General features: G+C 41.9%; 2 protein-coding genes across 2 annotated transcripts; one reads left to right on the forward strand and one right to left on the reverse strand.

Moving 5' to 3' along the window:
- Positions 1-4,919: 4,919 nt before the first annotated feature.
- Positions 4,920-9,657, reverse strand: LOC311130070 (T-cell surface glycoprotein CD3 zeta chain-like). Its single transcript, XM_084162724.1, has 7 exons — positions 9,547-9,657; positions 6,284-6,378; positions 6,030-6,074; positions 5,819-5,890; positions 5,680-5,715; positions 5,436-5,495; positions 4,920-5,092 (listed from the first exon to the last, which is right to left on the reverse strand). Exons 1-7 carry the CDS (start codon positions 9,602-9,604, stop codon positions 4,988-4,990), a joined length of 471 nt encoding a protein of 156 aa, XP_084018850.1. The 5' UTR covers positions 9,605-9,657; the 3' UTR covers positions 4,920-4,987.
- An 8,633-nt stretch (positions 9,658-18,290) lies between these two features.
- On the forward strand, positions 18,291-27,871 carry LOC311128915 (lysosome-associated membrane glycoprotein 1-like). The gene is made up of 6 exons (XM_084161150.1): positions 18,291-18,619; positions 25,768-25,970; positions 26,062-26,190; positions 26,655-26,721; positions 27,102-27,269; positions 27,506-27,871. Exons 1-6 carry the CDS (start codon positions 18,565-18,567, stop codon positions 27,643-27,645), a joined length of 762 nt encoding a protein of 253 aa, XP_084017276.1. The 5' UTR covers positions 18,291-18,564; the 3' UTR covers positions 27,646-27,871.
- Positions 27,872-27,900: the final 29 nt, after the last annotated feature.

Consider the following 27,900-nt stretch of genomic DNA (forward strand, 5'->3'; position numbering starts at 1 on the left):
TTTGGGGTCACTTAGAAATGTCCTTGTTTTTGAAAGAAAAGCAATTTTTTTGTCCATTAAAATAACATCAAATTGATCAGAAATACAGTGTAGACATTGTTCATGTTGTAAATGGCTTTTGTAGCTGGAAACGGCTGATTTTTTATGGAATATCTACATAGGCGTACAGAGGCCCATTATCAGCAACCATCAGTCCTGTGTTCCAATGGCACGTTGTGTTTGCTAATCCAAGTTTATCATTTTAAAAGGCTAATTGATCATTAGAAAACCCTTTTGCAATTATGTTAGCACAGCTGAAAACTGTTGTGCTGATTAAAGAAGCAATAAAACTGGCCTTCTTGAGACTAGTTGAGTATCTGGAGCATCAGCAATTGTGGGTTCGATTACAGAATCAAAATGGCCAGAAACAAATAAGTTTATTCTGAAACTCGTCAGTCTATTCTTGTTCTGAGAAATGAAGGCTATTCCATGCGAGAAATTGCCAAGAAACTGAAGATCTCGTACAACGCTGTGTACTACTCCCTTCACAGAACAGCACAAACTGTCTCTAACCAGAATAGAAAGAGGAGTGGGAGGCCCCGGTGCACAACTGAGCAAGAGGACAAATACATTAGTGTCTAGTTTGAGAAACAGACGGCTCACAGGTCTTCAACTGGCAGCTTCATTAAATAGTACCCGCAAAACAACAGTCTCAACGTCAACAGTGAAGAGGCAACTCCGGGATGCTGACTTAGGCAGAGTTGCAAAGAAAAAGTCCAGTGTCTGTGTTCTTTTGCCCATCTTAATCTTTTATTTTTATTGGCCAGTCTGAGATATGGCTTTTTCTTTGCAACTCTGCTTAGAAGGTCAGCATCCCGGAGTCGCCTCTTCACTGTTAACTAGACACAAATGTATTTGTCCTCTTGCTCAGTTGTGCACCATGGCCTCCCACTCCTCTTTCTATTCTGGTTAGAGCCAGTTTGCGCTGTTCTGTGAAGGGAGTAGTACACAGCGTTGTACGAGATCTTCAGTTTCTTGGCAATTTCTCGCATGGAATAGCCTTCATTTCTCAGAACAAGAATAGACTGACGAGTTTCAGAAGACAATTATTTGTTTCTGGCCATTTTGAGCCTGTAATCGAACCCACAATTGCTGATGCTCCAGATACTCAACTAGTCTCAAGAAGGCCAGTTTTATTGCTTCTTTAATCAGCACAACAGTTTTCAGCTGTGCTAACATAATTGCAAAAGGGTTTTCTAATGATCAATTAGCCTTTTAAAATGATAAACTTGGATTAGCAAACACAACGTGCCATTGGAACACAGGACTGATGGTTGCTGATAATGGGCCTATGTAGATATTCCATTAAAAATCAGCAGTTTCCAGCTCCAGTAGCCATTTACAACATTAACAATGTCTACACTGTATTTCTGATCAATTTGATGTTATTTTAATAGACAAAACAATTGCTTTTCATTCGAAAACAAGGACATTTCTAAGTGACCCCAAACATTTGAACGGTAGTGTATGTATATATATATATATATATAACAACACATGTAAGATATTCATATTTTATATTTGAACAAGTATGTTATCAAGACTGAATGTAGTGTTTTGTCATGCTTATACAAAAAAAATACAAAAAATACGTATTTTTATTAATGTCAAGACCAAAAACTTTGACCGCACCCCCTTGGTGCGTGAGTTGCGGACACCTGTGCCCATTACATGTGTGGGTGTGGTCTGTTGAGTGGGAGGGGCTTGCTGTGGTGCTTCAATCGGACAGTCCCTGCTTGTGCGGTTGCTAGGGGAACAAACAGACTGAAGCGCCTGATCTTAATCTTTCATCTTTTTTCTGTGGTTGTTTGGTTTACTATGGACTTGATTTGCTGTGCTGTTTTTAACAATCATTTGAATGTTTTTTATTACTAATGCCTTTAATTGTTTTGTATAGCATGAGAGGGCAAGATCACTGTCTTTCTTAGTTTGACAAAAGATTAACATTGACATTTATGCCTTATCGTTATTTAGAAGACGAGCATTGTAGCATATTGGTGTTTGTGCGACAGTGTATGAGAGTAATCTAGTGAGAGAGGCTACCTCCTCGCTAGCTTTTGTGTTTTGCTAGCTCACTCAGTGCATAGGTCTTTGCTGAAAAGATTCAGTGTGCTTTGGGCATAATTTGGGTGTGTGTTGTTCTGGCGTGGTTATGTTGCTACCTATGATTTTAGGGGTGACTCATACAGGTGGGAATACCTGTAGAAAAGCTTTACTAATAACTGAACTCCAGCAGGTGTGTATGTGTGTGTGAGAGAGAGAGAGAGAGAAGGGAGGGCTGACTGCAGACCATGATGGTGCATTTGTTTTCAGTTTACAAAGATACAATTATGATAAAAGCATTCAAGGGAAGATGGGGATGAGAATATTGAATAGGTGTTTCCTCTGAGTAACTGACTTGTGCAGTTGTGGATCTGGATCTCTCTCTGGTTTGTTTGATGCTCTAGAAGTGGATCTGTGTTGATGCATGTGGTCTGGCAGAACAGCACCAGTAAGTCTGGGGTAACTAGCTTGGTTAAGGGAGCTGTTGTATACCTCATTTTTAACTCGAGACTGAGTGAAACTTGCTTTAATCTACTTTAGAAATAAAAATGTAAAACTGAATATTTAAAAAACGACATAAACAACAAGGTCCTGTCAGAGAAGCCCACAGGTGTCCGTTTTTAGTTTAAAGTGTCAGTTGCAGCCACCGGGGGGAGACACGCACCAGTACCAGAATGTCTGCTTTTTTAATTATAATTTTTTACAAGAAGAGCATTCCCATCAGTCTCACTAAACACACTGGCCCTATTTTATTCTAATTTACATTCTGAATGTAGATGTTGGTGTGTGTGTCTGTTCAACTGGTGGCACTCTATCTCGCTGTGCTCTCTTTCTTTCCTGTGGGAACGTTAACCAAAGACTTCTAATGTGATTGTATATGGACTTCACCATCTCTCACCCCTCTCTGCCTCACTATCCCACGAGACACACATTCAGCTGTGTGCACCTGTAAAGTCGATACACCTGTATGGCAGAGCTGTGTGTGTGCACCGTGATCACAACTGGCACCTGTAGCAGTGCCTGTGGATGGGGATAGGTTGAGTGTGGAGGGGCAAAGTGGGCTTCTCTGATGGACAGGTCAATTATCCATTCCCGTGGTGGCTGGGTGATGTTTGTTAATACACACTGAGGGTTGATCCTGTGCACACTGTTTATGCTCAGGACTCACTGTCTGTCTGTCTGTCTGCTCAAGGACTGTTGCTAGGACACACATGTTCAAAGACTGTCACGAAAATACACTGTTTCTGCCTCTTGGATACAGTGTGTCTGTTTGGCTCCCAGTCAGTGCATTGTATTTGCCAGGATACATTGTCTCTAGGATACACATCTTCTGGTTCTAGGATACACTGTCCGTGTCTCTGTCTCACCACTGTGTTTTCTTTCTTACATTCCCTCCCTCATTTCTTACTCTGTTTCTCGATTCTCTCTGTTCAGCTGTGACACTATGCATCATGGTCCTTCACTCTGTATGGCCTATGTCCGATTGGCTAAGCCCTTTGGCCAATGGGGTCCCAGGGAAGCTTTGTTTGATGCTTTATTCCAAGTGGGGAGTTGTAGGATCTCACAAGCATTATCCCAATGCAAAAATATCCAAATATTTAATGTTTTACAAACGCAGATACCAAAGATAACTCTGTCCTGTCACTCGTTCTCTCTCTCTCTCTCCCTTCCTCTCACCCTGCAGCTTGTATATTAAGAGACAAACCCAGCACTGGCTTTAGTTCTAGCCTCAGTAATTCCAAAGCATAGATGTATATTTCTGAGAAACCTAAATGAAAAAAAGTATGTTTTAAAACTTCTCGTTTGTTTGGTGTATTGCTCTTTTTCTGCCACAGCATGGAACTAATTGCAGAACTGTCTTACTCTTGGTAGGTTAAAGATATAGTATTTTTGTATGTTTTGGGTGTGTCAAATTATGTGTGTGATCATATCAGTTAACACGGCCCAAGTGACCATGGCTGAAAAAATAAACTAGAAAAAAAAAGGTAAACCTGTACATATTACTTCTGTTTGTGGATTTTTGAGAAATGCATTCTGTAAAATCATTAATAATTCTTCCTCTGTAAACTAAGCTTGGGCTAAACTAAAGGAATGTGTCCACTGTATCCTCCCAGACTCTGTAGTCTTTCCTCTGAATAATCCCCGTCTGTCACTCTAGAACTCTGGGAGCCACTCTTTCGTTGTGCCGCGCGGTTCCACCGTTCCACTATGGACTAGAACACTGCTCACTATTGCTACACGGACACATGCCTGAGATCCGACTATGAAACGCCCCCCTCCAGACATGGCGGGTGGTGGCATATAGAACTGAAAGATTGTGTAGAACATTTTCAAGTATGTGAATCAGGATACATGGTAGATTTGATGCATTTGTCTGCTGTATTTTGTTTGTTTGTTTATATATATATATATATATATATATATATATATATATATATATATAATATAAACATAATATTTTACTGTAACTGTACAGTTCTCTTTGTTGTAAACACATTAAACCATTTTCCAAGTGTTTTAACATTTGAACAGGCAATGTCTTTTATTATGGTCACAATATCAACATTACCACATACAGCCATAAAGGGCACAGAAAGCGGTCAATAAACTTAACAAATGACATGATAATACACGTAGATAAGACATGCACACTTTTCTGCTGATTTGTAACATGCAATAACAGGGCAGGGAGTTGAGCTCAGGAGTAGAAGACTGCTATAGCCAGAAAGCAGATAACAGTATAGAAGGTTCTCTTCAGAGATATAAGCTGACTGGGATCAGTGCAGGGGAGAGCTGCCAGTGGAGTCAACAGCTTCCTCTGTGCCCAGGGCTGACTGGGATCAGTGCAGGGGAGAGCTGCCAGTGGAGTCAACAGCTGCCTCCGTGCCCAGGGCACTGGGTCAGATCAGTGTGGAGGTGGTGGCGGGGCGGAGGGCCGGGTCTGAGTCTGGGTGTTTGCACTGAGATCCTGGGGGACCTGGGCCTTCTTGGCCTTGTCCTTCTTGCGAGTCTGAGAAGAGAGAACCCACAGGAAGAATGTGTAGGTTAATAGCCTTCAGAGCTATTCTATGGATTGCAAATTGGACGACAACATTTCACTTGAGTTGCCCTAGTCTTGTCATGTAAGTTTGATAGCAGTTTTGTGACACGCTGATGACTATCCACACTATAGGGTATGGATGGCAGAGTGGAGATTTCATCTTTCCATTTCTCAAATGTACATAACCTATAGACTTTCAATGTTCTATGTCACAATGCCAGTAAATGCAGATATGTAGTTCACATGACTCAGCACAGGGGACAGTTATTTCCTGAATGTCATGTTCCATGTGAGTGAACTGACTGACTCTTACCCTCCCCTTGGACTTGATCACCTGGTAGGCATCACTCTCATCATCTTTTACCTGGAGAGCCTAGAGAACAAAACACAAGTTCTATGGTATTGGTCATTGAATTAATAAAGAGCCCCTGGAATGGAAGGCTTGCAGTAGTGGATGAACCTGTCCAAAACACTGGCTGCATTCAGGATCACAGTGTTCTGCAACATCTCAGCATTGGAACATGGTAATAAGCCTGTATATAAGGAGTAGTCCTTACCTGGTATGTGTCACTACTAGCTTCCTGTCTGTGCTTCTAAGAGGGACAACCACAAACATTAGCACACATTAGCAAGACTGTGCTCAGAATTAGAACATGGCCTCTCTCACACAGTAGTCATAATAGCCCTCTCACTCACCTGTCTTGTAGCTGCAGTCTGGTCAGTCCTTAGATCCTCATAGTCGTCAGCAATAGGACCTGTCAGGAGTTCCTTTACAAAAACATATATTCAGAATGTCAGTACCATGTCATGTCCATGATGCCATATACACACACACACACACACACTTGCTTGCACACAGACACCTACACACAGACACAAAAGGTATGGGACGTTGTAGGAAACTCACTGCATATGTGGATTCCTCCTCAGGTTCAGGTACAGACTGGCACCACTGCAGACAGAGAGAAGAGGGGAGCGTCAGAAACAAGGAGTTGATAACACTGTTCTACATCCATTTATATGTATTCAATTGTAAGATAACACGCCTCTGTAACCTGTGCACTAACTCATCCTCACTGTATACACTTGAATAACTAGTACCTCACCATTGGTAGACAATGGAAGGGTGGGTGGCACTCTACCACCTGTATTGTGACTCACCTTCACTTTGAAGAATAGCACGGTGGTGATGATGGAGTAGAGAATCAGGACTCCGTCCAGTATATAGCAGATGACCGGTTCATTTAATGAAGCCTCTACAGGGCACACAGAAGATGAAGAGTCTTTAAAACACAGACAGGCCACACAGACGAGCGCAGAGAGGGAGGGGGGTATAATAATATATAAATAAACAAAGTAAGTTACAGTTTTTCTTAAACGCGTACAGGCAATTTTTGGATCTGTGTTGAAACGTATCCATAGCAAGTTTCAAGTTTTATTAGTGGTATGTACAGGATACACATAGTATACACTATCCAATTAAATGGATGGTACTCACAGGTTCCTTCCCGACAATGCAACAGCAATAATAAATAATAAAATATAAGAATACGAACATAAAGTAAATGGCTCAGTAGAATATAATAAAGATTTTAACATAAGTATAATACAGGAAGGAACAATTTATAGTCCAATATTTACATGTGTTTTGGTGAAGGAGGGATTGGTGGGCAAGTGTTTAAATTATGCAGTATTTATCAATAATAAATAAGTCTAGTAGCCACAGTTGTGATGTGTGTGTAGCATGAATGTGTGTGCGTGTGTGTGGATGAGTGTATATCTGTGTGGGTGTGTGCGTGAGTGAGTGCATGTGTGCTAAGGTGCAGAGAGTCAGTGCTGGTCCAGTTCAAGTGTTCAGCAGTCTAATGGCTTGTAGATAGAAACTGTCTCTGAGCCTGTTGGTATCAGACCTCATGCTCCAATACCGTCTGTCCGATGGTAAAGGAGAGAACAGCTCGTGGCTGGGGTGTGTGGGGTCCTTGATGATGCTGCGGGCCTTCCTCAGGCACCGTTTTGAGCAGAACAGCAATGATCAAATGCACAAATACATTTACAGAATTTCTGATCATTTTCTTGCCTTAGACCACCTTTTGCAAAATTTTATATAACTATAAAATTCACTGTTAAGTGTTTTGTTCACAGAATATTTACACATTGTTTTCATCAGAAGATAAATGTGTGCAATTGTGCTCACTGTTTCCAGCAATCAGTAAAACTACTGCAACTATACCATGTACAATATATAGAAAGATCTAGGCAATGGGGACTGTCTAATTGTAATGATTTACAATATTGCTGACATGCAGAGATGCAGAGAATGAAGTTGCGTTACTTCTTGGTAACTTTGGGTTACTCCTAAGTCATCATCTCCAACATTGTGACCTTCCATTATAGAGCTTTGCTTTGGTGTGGATTGAGGCCTATACATTCATATCAGTTGTGTTCCTCCATTGCATTTACACTTCCTTATTTCTATTGTGGATTGCGTTTCTGTGCGCCAATGGAAAGTCTACACAACTATAAGCAAACCAACCTTTGTATTGAATACATGGAATTAGATTATGATGATACCGATGAATGAATCCTGCACACAATGTGGTTATTATAATTGTTTTAATCAGGAATAATATTTGATTTGATGTGTATGAAATTGTTTGGTGAAAATTGCATAAAAAACAGAGTAGTTGCCCATAATTCTGCACCTTTGGATAGTTGTACTTCCAATTTTGATCATCATGATTTAGTGACTGCAAAGAAAATGTATTGATCTACTGGAATTTTAAAAAGACAGACAAACTTTCTGTTTGTGTGCTTGGACTCAAGATACAGTATAAGTATGGTTGCGTTAATCTTTTTGCAGGCAGTACTGTTCTTTTGATGAAAGTATTTCCAATTTTGAAGGTATAATATAGTTTTGATGAATGTATTTATGTTTTGAGAAAGCAACTACATTTTTAAAATGCATTTACTGTTTTGCAAAAGGCCACAGTTCTGTGTCTTGTGGACTCTGTTTTGAAAATCAACATTGTTCCAAAAAATGCTTGTACTCGATTGAGAAAAACTGTAAACAGGTGCATGGATACTTAACTAGAAGGGTGAATGGGGTAGTACTGAGCACAGAGCTGTACCATAGGTGGAAAGTGTAGACATTTTAGTACAGTACACTAAAGTAAGAGAAAGTCTGCATGTCATCGGAAATATAGATACCTGTCTCCCTGTCAGTAAGAAGGGGAAGCTCTCTATCTCAATCTTTCTGTGGTTTGTGGGCCTCAGTATGTAGTTCAGTGGTTTCTACAGAAGCTGTGTTGTGAGAAATAGAGCCATTGGTGGGGTAGTTGCTTGCACTTATTAGTGTATATGTGCGTGTGAGAAAGGTGTGGGGGGAAATGCATGAGACCATAACATTTAGCTGGGGCCAGCTGGTGATCATCTACATTTATACAGATGTAAGATCTTGCTACAGCAAGAAAATAATCCTGCAGCAACAGGAAATGTGAATTATTATGTGGGTTATAATAAATATACATTTTTTAGGGGTTGATACATTTTTCGTTAGGGCAAATCAAGTCTGAAATGTCAAAGTGGAAACTACAAACATTAAAGGCCTTTTTAAAATTCAAATACACTACAAGTTTGCATTTCCTTCTTTGCAGGAAAATTCTCAGCAAACACACACACACACACCTAATTGAGGATATTGACCTGCACACGTCAATGTATGGTATGTTCGGATTGCTTCACTGGAAATATTTACTTTTTCTTAGTTTTGATTTTGCATCAAGGACTTTATTTCAAATTCACTATTGAGTCCCCCTCATTACTCAGCAGCAACTTTGTCTCAGAATAATCACTCTCCAGTTTTCAGTTATCAAACACCAACAGGTGCTTCTCTCTCATATGTGTATGTCTGTGACTTTGCCTTGCTGGTAATGCGGAAACGAACAAGGCCACGTCTAAGCTTTCATGTTCTTCACAGACTAAAAATAGATGCCTAGAAACGTAGCCACGCAATCACAAACATGAACAGATAGGTAGGGCACAGAGCACTATATCTCCTGGAGCCTGCCTCTCTCTCCTGACCAGGGGGGGGGACACTCTTCGTACCCAGGACAGAGCACCTCTGGGTGGGTAAGGAGGTGAAGGCGGTGAGGGTGGGAGAGGAACGCCATCGGAGGGCGTTGGACAGAGCATATAAACGGTAGTACAGGAAACGTACTATCTGGCCACACTAGAAAGCATGATAGTCACTTTCTAACCAAACACACACAACTTTAATGGACCATTTTCCTAACCTTAGCCCTCACACATAAATTCAGAACAAACAGCTCATATACTTGCTGAACAGTTTTGATGGTATCGCCACTTCTGTTCAGTCTACCATGGCTATTTAGTGACTACCGTAATACAGCTAGGTTGGCACTTACCTGCAGAAGACAAAAGCATCAGCATCAGCATGACACCTGTCCTCCATGGAAGGGTCATGCTTCCTCTTTTCTCTGTTTCTCTACAAGGACACAGGCGATGATCCCTCTCTTTCTGTCCTGGGCTGAATGATGGGCGGGGGCTCTAGAGGGCTCTCTTAGTTTTTTCTTTCTCTCTCTCACCCCCTCTCTCTCTGATCACAGGAAGTGGCTGCACTGACACCAATGTATCTGCCCCCTCTCTCTCTTTCCTACATTCTCTCCATCTATCTAAGCATCTTATTTCTTTACCTTCCTAAGCATATATACTTGTCTTTTTCTTTCTTAGTTTCCCCCTCTATCTCATTGTCTATTCCTCTCTCTAACCACCACTCTCTTTCTCTATCTATGTCCTTATCTCTTTCTCTTCGCATTTGTTTTTCCATAGTGTAAGTTCAGCACCTCAGTCCCTCCATTTGTAACAGATTTCATGCTTTATCAACAGACAGCCTATGAATCTAAAATCAACGTAATTTTCTAAAGGTACTGTGTGCTTCCTCCAACTGTCGAATAGAGCAATAATGAACGAGAGGGTAAGCATTACTGTGATTATTGGCACAACTGGATTGTTAAACCTGCAGGAGCCTAAATTTGGTTCCTTTTGTTACAGCCCACAGGGTCATGTCACAAAAACGTGCAATCTACCCCACCATGGCAAGGTGCCAGCTCCAGTATTGTAGACAGTGAGCAAGGACATCAAATTATCAAAACATTTCAAAGCTATGGTACAGAATAACTTGATCTCTAGGGTGTACCATTGATATCAACAGGTGATAGTGTAGATTTATTTTTTTGCTTATATACAGTGGGGAATTTTCTTCTCCAGAAAATCACATTGTAGCATTTTTTATGAATTTATTTGCAAATTATGGTGGAAAATAAGTATTTGGTCACCTACAAACAAGCAAGATTTCTGGCTCTCACAGACCTGTAACTTCTTCTTTAAGAGGCTCCTCTGTCCTCCACTCGTTACCTGTATTAATGGCACCTGTTTGAACTTGTTATCAGTATAAAAGACACCTGTCCACAACCTCAAACAGTCACACTCCAAACTCCACTATGGCCAAGACCAAAGAGCTGTCAAAGGACACCAGAAACAAAATTGTAGACCTGCACCAGGCTGGGAAGACTGAATCTGCAATAGGTAAGCAGCTTGGTTTGAAGAAATCAACTGTGGGAGCAATTATTAGGAAATGGAAGACATACAAGACCACTGATAATCTCCCTCGATGTGGGGCTCCACGCAAGATCTCACCCCGTGGGGTCAAAATGATCACAAGAACGGTGAGCAAAAATCCCAGAACCACCCGGGGGGACCTAGTGAATGACCTGCAGAGAGCTGGGACCAAAGTAACAAAGCCTACCATCAGTAACACACTACGCCGCCAGGGACTCAAATCCTGCAGTGCCAGACGTGTCCCCCTGCTTAAGCCAGTACATGTCCAGGCCTGTCTGAAGTTTGCTAGAGTGCATTTGGATGATCCAGAAGAGGATTGGGAGAATGTCATATGGTCAGATGAAACCAAAATATAACTTTTTGGTAAAAACTCAACTCGTTGTGTTTGGAGGACAAAGAATGCTGAGTTGCATCCAAAGAACACCATACCTACTGTGAAGCATGGGGGTGGGAACATCATGCTTTGGGGCTGTTTTTCTGCAAAGGGACCAGGACGACTGATCCGTGTAAAGGAAAGAATGATTGGGGCCATGTATCGTGAGATTGAGTGAAAACCTCCTTCCATCAGCAAGGGCATTGAAGATGAAACGTGGCTGGGTCTTTCAGCATGACAATGATCCCAAACACACCACCCTGGCAACGAAGGAGTGGCTTCGTAAGAAGCATTTCAAGGTCCTGGAGTGGCCTAGCCAGTCTCCAGATCTCAACCCCATATAAAATCTTTGGAGGGAGTTGAAAGTCTGTGTTGCCCAGCGACAGCCCCAAAACATCACTGCTCTAGAGGAGATCTGCATGGAGGAATGGGCCAAAATACCAGCAAAAGTGTGTGAAAACCTTGTGAAGACTTACAGAAAACGTTTGACCTGTGTCATTGCCAACAAAGGGTATATAATAAAGTATTGAGAAACTTTTGTTATTGACCAAATTCTTATTTTCCACCATAATTTGCAAATAAATGCATTAAAAATCCTACAATGTGATTTTCTGGAATGTTTTTTCTCATTTTGTCTGTCATAGTTGACGTGTACCTATGATGAAAATTACAGGCCTCTCTCATCTTTTTAAGTGGGAGAACTTGCACAATCGGTGGCTGACTAAATACTTTTTTTCCCCACTGTATGTTGTAGCTTAGACCCTATTTTACATCTTCGGAGGTGTTTGTGCTGTTTCCGCCATCAGTTGAGACACAGCATACTCTTGAATACAGACTGGGTATCATGTTTTGGCTGATAAATGTCATAACATGTGAATATAATGTACATTTCAACTTTCAAATGGTACCACAAAGATGGTTGGAGGTCCACACATCAGAGAATGTTGACTTAAGTGGGAATATCCATTGTTATACATTTAGCTATTTATTCAAATCATAGAAAAATAGATAATAGAATAGACATTCCTTTTCAAGTTGACATTCAATGGTGGGTGGACCGGCAGCCATCTTTCTGGTAGTAATAGACAGTTAAAGATTAAATTTACATTTGAATGGTGTACCAGCTAAATTGCAGTGGTCTGAAGGGATAGGTCCATTCTATTAATATTTGTATTATTATTATTGAAATGACACCCACCCTGTATTGAAGAGTATGCTGTGTCTCAACCGATGACTGGACAACACAAACACCTCAGATGATGTAAAATAGTGTCTAAGCTACAACATTTGTAAAAATGATAAAAATCAGAGTTGATGCGTTTTTAGATAATTGACATCAAAGGTTAAAAAATGATATAATTTTATATTTAAAAATGTTTTTCCCCAAGACATCATAGAATAGTCTGACAACCCTGTTAATAAGCTTTCAAATTATATCAAACTCAACCGTTTATCTTTGACAGTAATTAAGACATGGATTTACACAATTACTGTTATTGTTTACGCAATCCATTATAAATCGCAATCTGGGTCAGGTGGGCATAATTTGAAAGCTTGTTCTATTGCCACCATGACTAGCTAAATTATAAAATACGATTTTACAGTATTACATTTACATTTACATTTTAGTCATTTAGCAGACGCTCTTATCCAGAGCGACTTACAGTTAGCACATACATTATTTTATCGAACCCACAACCCTGGCGTTGCAAACGCCATGCTCTACCAACTGAGCTACATCCTCTGCCGGCCATTCCCTCCCCTACCCTGGACGACGCTGGGCCAATTGTGCGCCGCCCCATGGGTCTCCCGGTTGCGGCCGGCTACGACAGAGCCTGGATTCGAACCAGGATCTCTAGTGGCACAGCTAGCACTGCGATGCAGTGCCTTAGACCACTGCGCCACTCGGGAGGTATTAGGCCTTCACAAGCCAATTCAGCGTATTTTGTAGCACATAGACTGGAGTCATTAGTGCATTCAGATGCATGGTCCGTGGCAAATTTGAATCACACTACAACAAACATAGGCTCATTCTGTTCAGGACAACCCAGGGTATGACGCCATGTCATCTTGTAACTGTACATCAAACATAGTGATCATAAACGTTGACACTGTATATGACATGAGGTTTATGATATGGAAATGTGAAGTGCACATTTGGACTCACAGGTGTTTGGCTTGCTTGTATGACATCAAATCAGTATTTATTATAATCCTCAACGTCTCATCTTTCAAAAAATCTATTATTCGAAAATGAGATATGGCAATCTGCACAACGGCAAAAAGGCAATTTTTAAACAATGGATGAGCTTTTCTTAGTAATCTACTTGAGGACCATTTTGGGTTAAAGTAAAACTTTTGTATAAGTGAAGCTTTTAGACAGAGGTTTAGTGCTTTTATATTTAATAATCTCTACCCACCTAGTTCATATTCATTATATAGCATTTCACTGTTAGTTTACACCTGTTGTGTACGAAGCATGTGAACTACTTTTTCATAATAACTTTAGTTCACCTTTATTTAACCAGGTAAGCCAGTTGAGAACAAGTTCTCATTTACAACTGCGACCTGGCCAAGATAAAGCAAAGCAGTGCGATAAAAACAACAACACAGAGTTACATATGGGGTAAACAAAACATAAAGTCAAAAATAAAACAGAAAATATATATACAGTGTGTGCGAATGTAGTAAGTTATGGAGGTAAGGCAATAAATAGGCCATAGTGCAAAATAGTTACAATTTCGTATTAACACTGGAATGATAGATAAACTATATTTTTCTTAAAATCAAATCAAATGTTATTTGCCACATGCGCCGAATACAACAGGTGTAGACCTTACAGTGAAATGCTTACTTACAAGCCCTTAATCAACAATGCAGTTAAGAAAAATAAGTGTTAAGTAAAAAATTGATAAGTAAAATATAAAAATAACAAATAAAAGAGCAGCAGTCAAATAAAATAACAGTAGGGAGGCTATATACAGGGGGGACCGGTAAAGAGTCAATGTGCGGGGCAACAGGTTAGTCGAGGTAATTGAGGTATATGTACATGTGGGTAGAGTTAAAGTGACTATGCATAGATAATAAACAGAGAGTAGCAGCAAATAGTCCGGGTAGCAATGATTAACTCTTCAGGAGTCTTATGGTTTGGGGGTAGAAGCTGTTAAGAAGCCTTTTGGACCTAGGCTTGCCGTGCGGTAGCAGAGAAAACAGTCTATGACTAGGGTGGCTGGAGTCTTTGACACCGCCTGGTATAGAGGTCCTGGATGGCAGGAAGCTTGGCCCCAGTGATGTACTGGGCCGTATGCACTACCCTCTGTAGTACCTTGCAGTCGGAGGCCGAGCAGTTGCCATACCAGGCAGTGATGCAACCAGTCAGGATGCTCTCGATGGTGCAGCTGTATAACTTTTTGAGGATCTGAGGACCCATGCCAAATCTTTTCAGTCTCCTGAGGGGGAATAGGCTTTGTCGTGCCCTCTTCCCAACTGTCTTTGTGTGTTTGGACCATGATAGTTTGTTGGTGATGTGGACACCAAGGAACTTGACGCTCTCAACCTGTTCCACTACAGCCCGTCAATGAGAATGGGGGCGTGCTCAGTCCTCCCCTTTTTGTAGTCCACAATCATCTCCTTTGTCTTGATCACGTTGAGGGAGAAGTTGTTATCCTGGCACCACACGGCCAGGTCTCTGACCTCCTCCCTATAGGCTGTCTCATCGTTGTCGGTGATCAGGCCTACCACTGTTGTGTCGTCGGCAAACTTAATGATGGTGTTGGAGTCGTGCCTGGCCATGCAGTCATGAGTGAACAGGGAGTACAGGAGAGAACTGAGCATGCACCCCTGAGGGGCCCCTGTGTTGAGGATCAGCGTGGCAGATGTGTTGTTACCTACCCTTACCACCTGGGGGCAGCCCGTCAGGAAGTCCAGGATCCAGTTGCAGAGGGAGGTGTTTAGTCCCAGGGTCCTTAGCTTAGTGATGAGCTTTGAGGGCACTATGGGGTTGAACGCTGAGCTGTATAGCATTCTCACGTAGGTGTTCCTCTTGTCCAGGTGGGAAAGGGCAGTGTGGAGTGCAATAGAGATTGCATCATCTGTGGATCTGTTGGGGCGGTATACAAATTGGAGTGGGTCTAGGGTTTCTGGGATAATGGTATTGATGTGAGCCATGACCAGCCTTTCAAAGCACTTCATGGCTACAGACATGAGTGCAACGGGTCGGTAGTCATTTAGGCAGGTTACCTTAGTGTTCTTGGGCACAGGGACTATGGTGGTCTGCTTGAAACATGTTGGTATTACAGACTCAGTCAGGGACATGTTGAAAATGTCAGTGAAGACACTTGCCAGTTGGTCAGCGCATGCTCGGTGTACGCGTCCTGGTAATCCATCTGGCCCTGCGGCCTTGTGAATGTTGACCTGCTTAAAAGTCTTACTCACATCAGCTACGGAGAGCGTGATCACAGTCATCCAGAACAGCTGATGCTCTCATGCATCATTCATGTTGCTTGCCTCAAAGCGAGCATAGAAGTGATTTAGCTAGTCTGGTAGGCTCGTGTCACTGGGCAGCTTGCGGCTGTGCTTCCCTTTGTAGTCTGTAATAGTTTGCAAGCCATGCCACATCCGACGAGCGTCGGAGCCGGTGTAATACGATTCAATCTTAGTCCTGTATTGACTCTTTGCCTGTTTGAGGGTTCGTCGGGGGGCATAGCGGGATTTCTTATAAGCGTCCGGGTTAGAGTCCCACTCCATGAAAGCGGCAGCTCTACCCTTTAGCTCAGTGCAGATGTTGCCTGTAATCCATGGCTTCTGGTTGGGGTATGTACGTACGGTCACTGTGGGGACGACGTCATCGATGCACTTATTGATGAAGCCAGTGACTGATGTGGTGTACTCCTCAATGCTATCGGAAGAATCCTGGAACATGTTCCAGTCTGTGCTAGCAAAACAGTCCTGTAGTTTAGCATCTGTGTCATCTGACCACTTCCTTATTAACCGAGTCACTGGTGCTTCCTGCTTTAGTTTTTGCTTATAAGCAGGAATCAGGAGGATAGAATTGTGGTCAGATTTGCCAAATGGAGGGCGAGGGAGAGCTTTGTACGCATCTCTGTGTGTTGAGTAAAGGTGTTCTAGAGTTTTTTCCCTCTGGTTGCACATTTAACATGATGGTAGAAATGAGGTAGAACGGATTTAAGTTTCCCTGCATTAAAGTCCCCGGCCACTAGGAGCGCTCCCTCTGGATGAGCGTTTTCCTGTTTGCTTATGGCCTTATACAGCTCATTGAGTGCAGTCTTAGTGCCAGCATCGGTTTGTGATGGTAAATAGACAGCTACGAAAATATAGATGAAAACTCTCTTGGTAAATAGTGTGGTCTACAGCTTATCATGAGATACTCTACCTCGAGACTTCCTTAATATTAGATTTCGTGCACCAGCTGTTGTTTACAAATATATACAGACCGCTGTTCTATCCTGCTGATGTAGCCTATATCCCGCCAGCTATGTTATCCATGTCGTTGTTCAGCCACTACTCGGTGAAACATAAGGGTAACTTTAGTGTCGCTTAACTTCTTCCAGTTTGAAGTAATTGGTAGCTTGGTAAACTATATTCTCAGAGTAGCTTCCCCAACACTGACATTCTGTTTCTATTTACAGTTCTTACCATCTGTCCAAGGTGAAATATGCTCTGCCACTGGCCAGCTCTGGGCTATAATAAACCTAACAACACAAGGGAGTGAGTGAGTGAGTGAGTGAGTGAGTGAGTGAGTGAGTGAGTGAGTGAGTGAGAAAGAGAAAGAGAAAGAGAAAGAGAAAGAGAAAGACGGAGGGAGGGAGGGAGGGAGCTGTGACCAGTGTCTGGTCATTAGAAAAGAGAAAGCCAAGCAAAGGGATTGGGTAAAATTATAGTCAGTCAACAACGGTCAAATCAACATTCAACATGATTACGTTATTAAACAGTTTCAGTTTCTCCGTGATGGCTGTGTTTGTTCTTCAAGGCAGACTGGTGAAGAATCCGTTGTTTTATGGCATTGTATGGCATGGCACATGTGTTAATGTTATGGTTGTGGGGGCCTCCCGAGTGGCGCAGTGGTCTAAGGCACTGCATCGCAGTGCTAGAGGCGTCACTACAGACCAGGGTTCGATCTCGGGCTGTGTCGCAGCCGGCCGCGACTGGGAGACCCATGAGGCGGCGCACAATTGGCCCAGTGTCGTCACGGGTTAGGGGAGGGTTTGGCCGGCTGGGATATCCTTGTCCCATCGCGCTCTAGAGACACTTGTGGCTGCCGGGCGCATGCACGCTGACTTTGGTCGCCAGCTGTACAGTGTTTCCTCCGACACATTGGTGCGGCTGGCTTCCGGGTTAAGCAAGCAGTGTGTCAAGAAGCAGTGCGGCTTGGCAGGGTCGTGTTTCGGAGGACGCATGGCTCTCAACCTTCGCCTCTCCCGAGTCCATACGGGAGTTGCAGCGATGGGACAAGACTGTAACTACCAATTGGGGAGAAAAAGGGGTAAAAAGTACCACAAAAAAAAAAAATGGTTATGGTGCAATGATGACCCTGTAAAATGCACCATAGACCATCATGACCTGTGTGTGTGTGCCTTAAAAATTTCATTATTTCCTCATCCCTTTTTTTAGACATTATAGACTTGAAGGAGATCAGAAGGGAGGTTAGAGGTTGCAGCTGGAGTGGTCAATAGGCCTAATTGAGGTGAAGAAGGGGGTAAATAGCAAGGGGATGATCATCATCTGACTATGGAAGGTGGTTCACCACTGGTCTGAATGATGAGCAAAAATGCTCTTTCAATAGGAACATTTCATGAGTGAAGAGAGTGATGGAGTAGGCCTATGGGCCACATTTTATGTTTGCAGCTGGTTTCAAAACGAATATGCTCTTCTTTTTTTCCTTCTTTTCTTTTTAGAAAAAAAGCCTGTATGGAGAAAACGGTATCATTGTTATTACAATGAGGCAACTACCTTGACCAAAATACCAAATACAGACACGTCACTTCCAACATTACATCTCCAGTGCAACATTGTATCCAACTTCACATCTGTAACTCCACAGCTGTTGAACGTCAACATGAATCACTACCCACGTCACGTGATTATTCTGGGCGGTTCTTAAACTCTCCGTTACAGGACGGGTTGTAATTTCTGCACTGCAGAGCAGAAATTATCCGTGGTGTGTGACGGTCCGAACACCACGAACGTGAATTTAATCGGCACTAACTAAAGCAAAAAGAGAACATCAAAGGGAAAATAATTATTTCCGAAGATTTGTTTCCAGAGTATTCTGGCTCGCGGCAGTAAAGAGAGAGCACGAGCAGTGGGTTTGCGTTGTTTTTAGCAAAGCTAGCTCACTGACCGTCCTGCATTCCTGTCTCTGTGTCGTGTGCATGTTGTTGTGATTCGCATTGGCAAAAAACCGAACAAAAATATGAAACAACATAGCTGCAAACAACTCTTGTCCCTGGCGTTCATCGCGTTTTTAGGTGAGTATAGATGCTAGATGGGCACAATAAATACAATGAATCTAACTACAAGAGAATACACCAGAATTCTGTCCTCTAACTTATTTTAACCTCGTTTGCTGGTTAATGTAAAGCTGGTTCTTCGTTTGCGCTACGACTTGCATTGCCCTAGGTTACAGGTCGATGCGGGGCCATACTGAGTTGTTTTTCTTGCTTAGTGGCGCTCGTGCATGACAAAGTCAAGCGGTACATGTGCGCTTTTGTGTCAATGGGCACCTCACGTGATTCAAAAGTGCTGTGCCTAGTGATAAAAATAAAATAAACTGTAGACATTATGGCCTGTATCATTATTGATGTGTCACTGCACTCATAGTTGTTTTGTTTATTACATTCTCTGCTTGTTTCTTGGCAAGTAACCTATTTAGTAATGTGCTTTGGGATAGAAGCTGGTGGTCATGCGCTGTAAAAGGCCAAGGTATTAGATCTCAATAACATTCGTACAGCCTGTCCTTTGTAATCTTCTCATTGTAGGACAAACTGGGCCTATATGTGACTTAAATGGGTACAGCCAACTAAGATCATATCAAGATATTGGGGAAATTGATAGACAGAGGTAATAAGAGAGACAAAGGGGAAAACAGATCAGTGATACAATGGAACTGATTGTTTGATCATTAAAATATATTGTCTGGGATGATAAACCGAAAGTGATCGATACAGACGAACCAATGATTTATCGAGGACATTTTACTGATATCAATAATAACGATAAAGTAGCTTTAACTTTATTTTTTTCTTAGGGAGTAGGTCAGCTTTAATAATGCAGCTTGTGGCTTCTATCAATGTAATTGTCTGCATCATTTCCAATCGCCCATATATTTTGTTTTGGTAAGTATAGGCTATATTTTAAATAAATATATGTTGTATTAAATATATTTTCCTTTATTATTTTCCCCTAACCCTACGACCCCTCCCCTAATTTGATTAAACTAATGGCCAACAATACTTAGGCTTCTACTTCCAGCTTATACATACATTTTACACTATTCCATTTTTTATTTATTTTTATTTTTTAGTTACCCTCAACCCCACCCATCTATCTCTGAAAACCATCCAGCTTTGATTTCTAATTGCCATATATTTTTTCCAACGGTGATGTTTCACCAAAGTTCTGAACCTTTCTATTCTCATAGTTTTTATAGATTGTAAATTAAAGATACATTTTTTTGCTAAGAGTATTATTTTATTGATTGATTGACTATGGCTTTTCAAGTCACCCAGCAGTGCTATTTGCAGAGTTAGCTCCAGGTAAATGTTGCAATTCTTCAGCCATTCCTGAACCTGCAACCAAAAACAAGCTACATAAGGGCAGTACCAAAACAAGTGATCTAATGATTCTGTCTCTTCGCAGCTAAATCTGTAGAGCTGGGATGGTTGTATCCCCCATATATGTATCATTCTATTGGTTGCAAGAATTTTGTATCATAATTTTAAATTTGAAAAACTCTACGTTTTGAATCCAGCGTCGTTTTGTGTATCAGCTCATAAACTATGGAATCAGTACGTCGCAAATCTCTTCCCAACCATTTTAAAAGCTGTATGGCGCAGCTGTCCATTGTTTGGCCTTAAATTAAACTTGTATACTTTCTTATTTATCACAATTTTCTTTTATCAATTTTTGTCTTTAATGCAGGGCCGACAGACAAGTTCCTTACTTCTACCCCTTCCACTTGCCTCCTCAATCTTTGCAGTAATGCTGCAATCAGTTGGTTGTAATTTTGGATAGAGCAGATATTCCCATATATTTTTGTTAACTGCATGTGTGACAACTCCACCACTCCTATTTATTACATCATTTACAAATATAATATTGTTAAAAAAATTAATAATACAGTACCAGTCAAAAGTTTGGACACACCTACTCATTCAAGGGTTTTTCTTTATTTGTACTATTTTCTACATTGTAGAATAATAGTGAAGACATCAAAACTATGAAATAACACATATGGAATCATGTAGTAGCCAAAAAAGTGTTAAACAAATCAAAATATATTTTATATTTGAGATTTTTCAAAGTTTATTTTTATTTTTTTTATTTCACCTTTATTTAACCAGGTAAGCCAGTTGAGAACAGGTTCTCATTTACAACTGCGACCTGGCCAAGATAAAGCAAAGTAGTGCAATAAAAACAACACAGAGTTACATATGGGGTAAAAAAAAAACATAAAGTCAGAAATACAACAGAAAATATATATACAGTGTGTGCAAATGTAGCAAGTTATGGAGGTAAGGCAATAAATAGGCTATAGTGCAGAATAATTACAATAGTATTAACACTGGAATGCTAGATGTGCAAGAGATTATGTGCAAATAGAGATACTGGGGTGCAAAAGAGCAAAATAAATAACAATATAGGGATGAGGTAGTTGGGTGGGCTAATTTCAGATGGGCTGTGTACAGGTGCAGTGATCGGTAAGGTGCTCTGACAACTGATGCTTAAAGTTATTGAGGGAGATAAGAGTCTCCAGCTTCAGAGATTTTTGCAATTCGTTCCAGTCATTGGCAGCAGAGAACTGGAAGGAATGGCGGCCAAAGGAGGTGTTGGCTTTGGGAATGACCAGTGAGATATACCTGCTGGAGCGCAGACTACGGGTGGGTGCTGCTATGGTGACCAATGAGCTAAGATAAGGCGGGGATTTGCCTAGCAGTGATTTATAGATGGCCTGGAGCCAGTGGGTTTGACGACGAACATGTAGTGAGGACCAGCCAACAAGAGCGTACAGGTCACAGTGGTGGGTAGTGTATGGGGCTTTGGAGACAAAATGGATGGCACTGTGATAGACTACATCCAATTTGCTGAGTAGAGTGTTGGAGGCTATTTTGTAAATGACATCGCCGAAGTCAAGGATCGGTAGGATAGTCAGTTTTACGAGGGCATGTTTGGCAGCATGAGTGAAGGAGGCTTTGTTGCGAAATAGGAAGCCGATTCTAGATTTAACTTTGGATTGGAGATTATTTATGTGAGTCTGGAAGTTGAGTTTACAGTCTAACCAGACACCTAGATATTTGTAGTTGTCCACATACTCTAGGTCAGACCCGTCGAGAGTGGTGATTCTAGTCGGGTGGGCGGGTGCTAGCAGCGTTCGATTGAAAAGCATGCATTTAGTTTTACTAGTGTTTAAGAGCAGTTGAAGGCTACTGAAGGATTGTTGTATGGCATTGAAGCTCGTTTGGAGGTTTGTTAACACAGTGTCCAATGAAGGGCCAGATGTATACAAAATGGTGTCGTCTGCGTAGAGGTGGATCTGAGAGTCACCAGCAGCAAGAGCGACATCATTGATGACAGCTTTGCACACTCTTGGCATTCTCTCAACCAGCTTCATGAGGAACGTTTTTGCAACAGTGTTGAAGGAGTTCCCACATATACTGAGCACTTGTTGACTGCTTTTCCTTCACTCTGTGGTCCAACTCATCCCAAACCATCTCAATTGGGTTGTGGTCGGGTGATTTGTGGAGGCCAGGTCATCTGATGCAGCACTCATCACTCTCCTTGGTCAAATAGCCCTTACACAGCCTGGAGGTGTGTTTTGGGTCAATGTCCTGTTGAAAAACAAATGATAGTCCCACTAATCGCAAACCAGATGGGATGGCGTATCGCTGCAGAATGCTGTGGTAGCCATGCTGGTTAAGTGTGCCTTGAATTCTAAATAAATCAGTGTCACCAGCAAAGCACCATCACATCTCCTCCTCCATGCTTCACGATGGGAACCACACATGCAGAGATCATCCGTTCACCTAATATGCGTCTCACAAAGACACGGTGGTTGGAACCAAAAATCTCAAATTTGGACTCATCAGACCAAAGCACAGATTTCCACCGGTCTAATGTCCATTGCGCTCGTGTTTCTTGGCCCAAGCAAGTCTCTTCTTCTTATTATTGGTGTCCTTTAGTAGTGGTTTCTTTGCAGCAATTCGACCATGAAGGCCTGGTTCATGCAGTCTCTTCTGAACAGTCAGTTTCAGAATGGGTGGCAAGGAATAAGTTAGTCCTAAATCTTTCAAAAACTAAAAGCATTGTATCTGGGACAAATCAATTTACTAAACCCTAAACCTCAACTAAATCTTGTAATGAATAATGTGGAAATTGAGCAAGTTGAGGAGACTAAATTGCTTGGAGCAACCCTGGATTGTAAACTGTCATGGTCAAAACAAATTGATACAACAGTAGCTAGGATGGGGAGAAGTCTGTCTATAATAAAGCGCTGCTCTGCATTCTTAACAGCACTATCAACAAGGCAGGTCCTACATGCCCTAGTTTTGTCGCACCTGACCACAATCATGTGGTCAGGTGCCACAGAGGTACTTTGGAAAATTGCAATTGGCTCAGAACAGGGCAGCACGGCTGGCCCTTGGATGTACACAGAGAGCTAACATTAATAATATGCATGTCAATCTCTCCTGGCTCAAAGTGGAGGAGAGATTGACTTCATCACTACTTGTATTTGTGACTACTTGTATTACATGTTGAATGAACCGAGCTGTCTATTTGAACTACTGGCGCACAGCTCGGACACCCATGCATACCCCACAAGACATGCCACCAGAGGTCTCTTCACAGTCCCCAAGTCCAGAACAGACTATGGGAGGCGCACAGTACTACATAGAGCCATGGCTACATGGAACTCTATTCCACATCAAGTTACTCGTGCCAGTAGTAAAATTAGATTTAAAAAACAGATACAAATACACCTAATGGAACAGCGGGAACTTTGAAGCAACACAAACATAGACACATGCATACAAACACACAATAACATAAGCACTATACACACATGTACACATAGATTTTGTATTATAGATATGTGGTAGAGTAGAGGCCTGAGGGCACACACTTAATATGTTGTGAAATCTATTATGAATGTGTTATGTTTTTAAAATGTATAACTGCCTTAATTTTGCAGTTAACTCCTAATGAATTTATCCTCTGCAGCAGATGTAACTCTGGGTCTTCCTTTCCTGTGGCGGTCCTCATGAGAGCCAGTTTCATCGTAGCGCTTAATGGTTTTTGCGACTGCACTTGAAGAAACTTCCAAAGTTCTTGACATTTTCCAGATTGACTGATCTTCATGTCTTAAAGTAGTGATGGACTGTCGTTTCTCTTTGCTTATTCGAGCTGTTCTTGCCATAATATGGACTTGGTCTTTTACCAAATAGGGCTATCTTCTGTATACCCTCCCTACCTTGTCACAACACAACTGATTGGTTCAAACGCATTAAGAAGGAAATACATTCCACAAATGAACTTTTAAGAAGGCACACCTGTTAATTGAAATGCATTCCAGGTGACTACCTCATGAAGCTGGTTGAGAGAATGCCAAGCGTGTGCAAAGCGGTCATCAAGGCAAAGGGTGGCTACTTTGAAGAATCTCTAATATATTTTGATTTGTTTAACATGTTTTTGGTTCCTACATGATTCCATTATTGTTATTTCATAGTTTTGATGTCTTCACTATTATTCTATAATGTAGAAAATAGCAAAAAAATAAAGAAAAACCCTTGAACGAGTAGGTGTATCCAAACTTTTGACTGGTACTGGATGTTTATTTTGTATTTTTATCGATTAGTATATTTGAGTTTAACCATAATATTTGTTCTCTTTTCTGCTAGATTAAACTGAAATTGCAACCAGCTTTCTATGGTTGTTTTAAAAATAGCGATATTTTGGAGATTATTTCATTTTCAAATAACCGAAAGTGAGAGGTTGTAATCTACAATGAAGGGAAAAAGACCATTCTTGAACACTGGGTGATCCATTCTTACTAATCTGCTAGAGAACCAGTTCAGATTTAAGTATAGCTTTTGTATGACTGAAGCGTTTAGTGAGAGGTCCAATACTTTAATATTTAATCATTTCTGCCCTCCATATTCATTATATAAATAGGCCTGTTTAATTTTATCTGGCTTGCCGTTCCAAATAAGGTGGAATATTTTTTTGCTCATATAATAAATAAATACAAGTATTTCGCTGTAGGCAGGGCCATAAGTAAATAGGTAACCATGGATATGACTAAATCTGCTAATATGGGCTATTGCCAACAGCACAGTTGATAGCCACAACATTTAAAGTAGTAGTAGTAGGTGTCTGTGTAGCTCAGTTGGTAGAGCATGGTGCTTGCAACGCCAGGGTTGTGGGTTCGTTTCCCACGGGGGACCAGTATGAAAATGTATGCACTCACTAACTGTAAGTCGCTCTGGATAAGAGCGTCTGCTAAATGACTAAAATGTAGTAGTTTTAAGGGTAATATAAAAATAGGAACTGGTGCACACTGTTAAAAATGTATCGTTATTGTGATTCAGTCAATTTATCGTGATATGGATTTTTGTCCATTTCGCCCAGCTCTGTCAACTAAAATTGTTCTCCAAGAGTTGCTGAATATTTTTGACATTTTAGGCTAAGTTTTCCTCCTTTATTCATACCTTGGTTCAAAAGCAAGGTAGTAGTGACAGTGTTCAGTAGTATTTTTCTGTGCACAGAGAGATAGATGGACATCAGCCGAAGAGAATTTGAGCGATGGCATCAGTAATGATGTAGCCTTGGAAGCCACATGAGGCTAATAATGATGAAAGTGACTGTATTGTAGAAATGAACCAAGTAGAACAGACATGCTTCTTCATTCAAATGGTTCTTTAAAAAACTTTTTGTGGTGTGACCCACTAAAGCTTTTGGAATTTTCATGTGACTGCAAAATAAATGGAACCAGAGTTGTTTGTTGTTGTTACCACCCAGTTTTAAGCCAACCCATTAAAGGAATTAGCCACAACATTACCCCAAGGTTACTGACCTACTCAATGGGTGCATCTCAATAGTCTCAAGTGGCTCCCTTCATCTCCTCTCCTTCGTCTGCATTTATCTGATGATAACACATGATAGGTGAAAGCAACATTATGGTGATGAATGCCTGCAGAGGTCAAGTTCTTTCACATCTATGCAAATAAGGCAGAGGAGAGGAGGCCACTCAAGCCTAATGAGATGCACCCTGTGAGACCTAACCACCAGCTAGCTAAGGATCGGACCGAGCTGTATCTTTTTTCTATCCATGCATGGAGTCTGTGATTGTAGACTGGCATTGGCTGTTTGACTTAATTGACTTAGTGTTACATCATTACAGCGGTCACGTTGCATCAGAGCTTTGCTGCCACTGATGTCCCGCCCACTGCTGCTGCCCCTCAAACCACGGCTCTGCCTCCTGCGCCCCCAGCCCGGCCTGAGAGGGGCAACTACACTGTAACCAATGGCAACGGGACCGTCTGTCTGATGGCCCGTATGGGACTGCAGCTCAACATCCGCTTCAGCTCTGCCTCTCTCAATAATGTACGCACACGGACACACATACTTGCACGTACTTGCAGCCTAGGCACTCACTCACTCTCACACCAACCCGTGTCTTGTCCTGTGTGTGCAGACTGTGCAAGACGTGGTGAACCTCCAGCCCAACGTGACTAAGAGCTCAGGGTCATGTGACTCGGACAGTGCCACCCTGATGCTGATGGCTGATGAGGAGAAAACCAACCTCACCTTCCTTTTCTCCCTGGTCAGAGCTCTCTTACCTTTTTTTGCTTCTCTTTACTTTCTCTCTTTGGCTGTACCTTTCACCTCATCCAGACACAGACAGACAAAGAGACACACACACACACAATACAAATACTCATTCCCTTACTGTACACACACACAGGCAGAGTAAACCCACAGAATGGAAATGTCCTGGTACCTGGTGTTACCAGCAGGATTGTAGTGTGTAGGGGGAATGGAGGTGATGGATGGCAGACTACTGATCTCTACATGATGATTGGTTTATTCTTTTTCTCATCAGTACATGCATAAATAAGGTAGTCTTCTGTATCAGTAGTACAAACCTTTCCGCACTAACACAAGATGGAGCCTCATGAACAAGCAGAGAACAGGCACTCATGACTTGGATTGTTCCATGCTGGCTTAAATGGAGTGGGTTTGGCTCTGTAATCCTGTGTGTCATCATTGGTTCTCTTGTGTCTGCAGAATGCCACGTCCAGTAAGTACCACCTGAGTGGAGTGATCCTGTCTGCAGTCTGGCTGGACATGAGTGGTGAGTCTGGATCCATAGTTCAACAGATCATCTGTGCAGCATTTAATCTAGTGAATAATGCATGCACATGATCCATCTATCCTCTTATAACCTCAGTCTGTCATGTATGCAGTTTTTCCAGTGTTGACACCCCTCTATAATCCTCCCTTTCCCACAATGCATCCCCCACCTGGTCCTACTGTAACTTCTTCTTGTCCTTATCCGCCTCTCCCATCCTTTCTTTCTCCTTTTTCACAGCCCTCCCTTTCCTTTCTTTTCATCCTCTTTTCCATTATATTCAGTTTTCTCTTCCCTTTCTCACGCCACCCATAACCTCGCCCTCCTTCTCTACCTCCATCCCTTCTTCTCAACATATCTCGCTCTCCCTGTCGTCCCTCCAGAGCCCTTCTCAGCCAGTAACAGTAGTCTGGACTACCTGCGCGGTACCCTGGGGCATAGTTACGTGTGTCATGAAGAGCAGACTCTGGCTGTGGCTGTGAACTTCTCTCTCAACACCTTCCAGCTGCAGGTGCAGCCCTTCGGCCTAACCAGGGACCAGTTTGGAGCAGGTACTGTACTGGGTGTTACTATGGGACTGTCACCATTTAAAATGTGTTATTTTAGGAAGGTGGTTGTTATCCACATTTCTGAGATTGGAGTAATAATTAGATTATAATGATGGTCACTCAGTCAACTTCTGCTTTTTCTTGTCTTTCCATCTCTTATTTTTTTTCCACCATTTTCTTTCTCTCTCCATTGGTGTATCTCATTCCCCCTCTCTCACTGTCTCTCTCAATCCCTCCAGCGGAGGAGTGTCAGCTGGATGAGGATGACATGTTGATCCCCATCATCGTGGGCGCTGCGCTGGCCAGCCTGGTCCTCATTGTCCTTGTGGCCTACCTTATCGGCAGGAAGAGGAGCCACGCCGGGTACCAGACTATCTGACATTACTACCTGTCAACTGGTCTTACCCTAGAATCCTTGCTGCCACCTCCTCCCCTTCATGGGGTCGATTTGCGCTTTCAGGACTGTATAATAAAAAAAGGGAATCTGCTGAGAGATTGTAATGACATAACAAAACACTCTTGACACAGTCACTTAACATTGCAGGAGGGGATGGTGTGGTGGAGTGATCAAACCATATGCTGAATAATAATCCACACTCACTCTGCGTAGCCTATGGTATTTTATCATGCTTAC

Source organism: Coregonus lavaretus, assembly GCF_964263955.1.
Source record: "Coregonus lavaretus genome assembly, chromosome: 5".
Lineage (NCBI taxonomy): Eukaryota > Metazoa > Chordata > Actinopteri > Salmoniformes > Salmonidae > Coregonus > Coregonus lavaretus.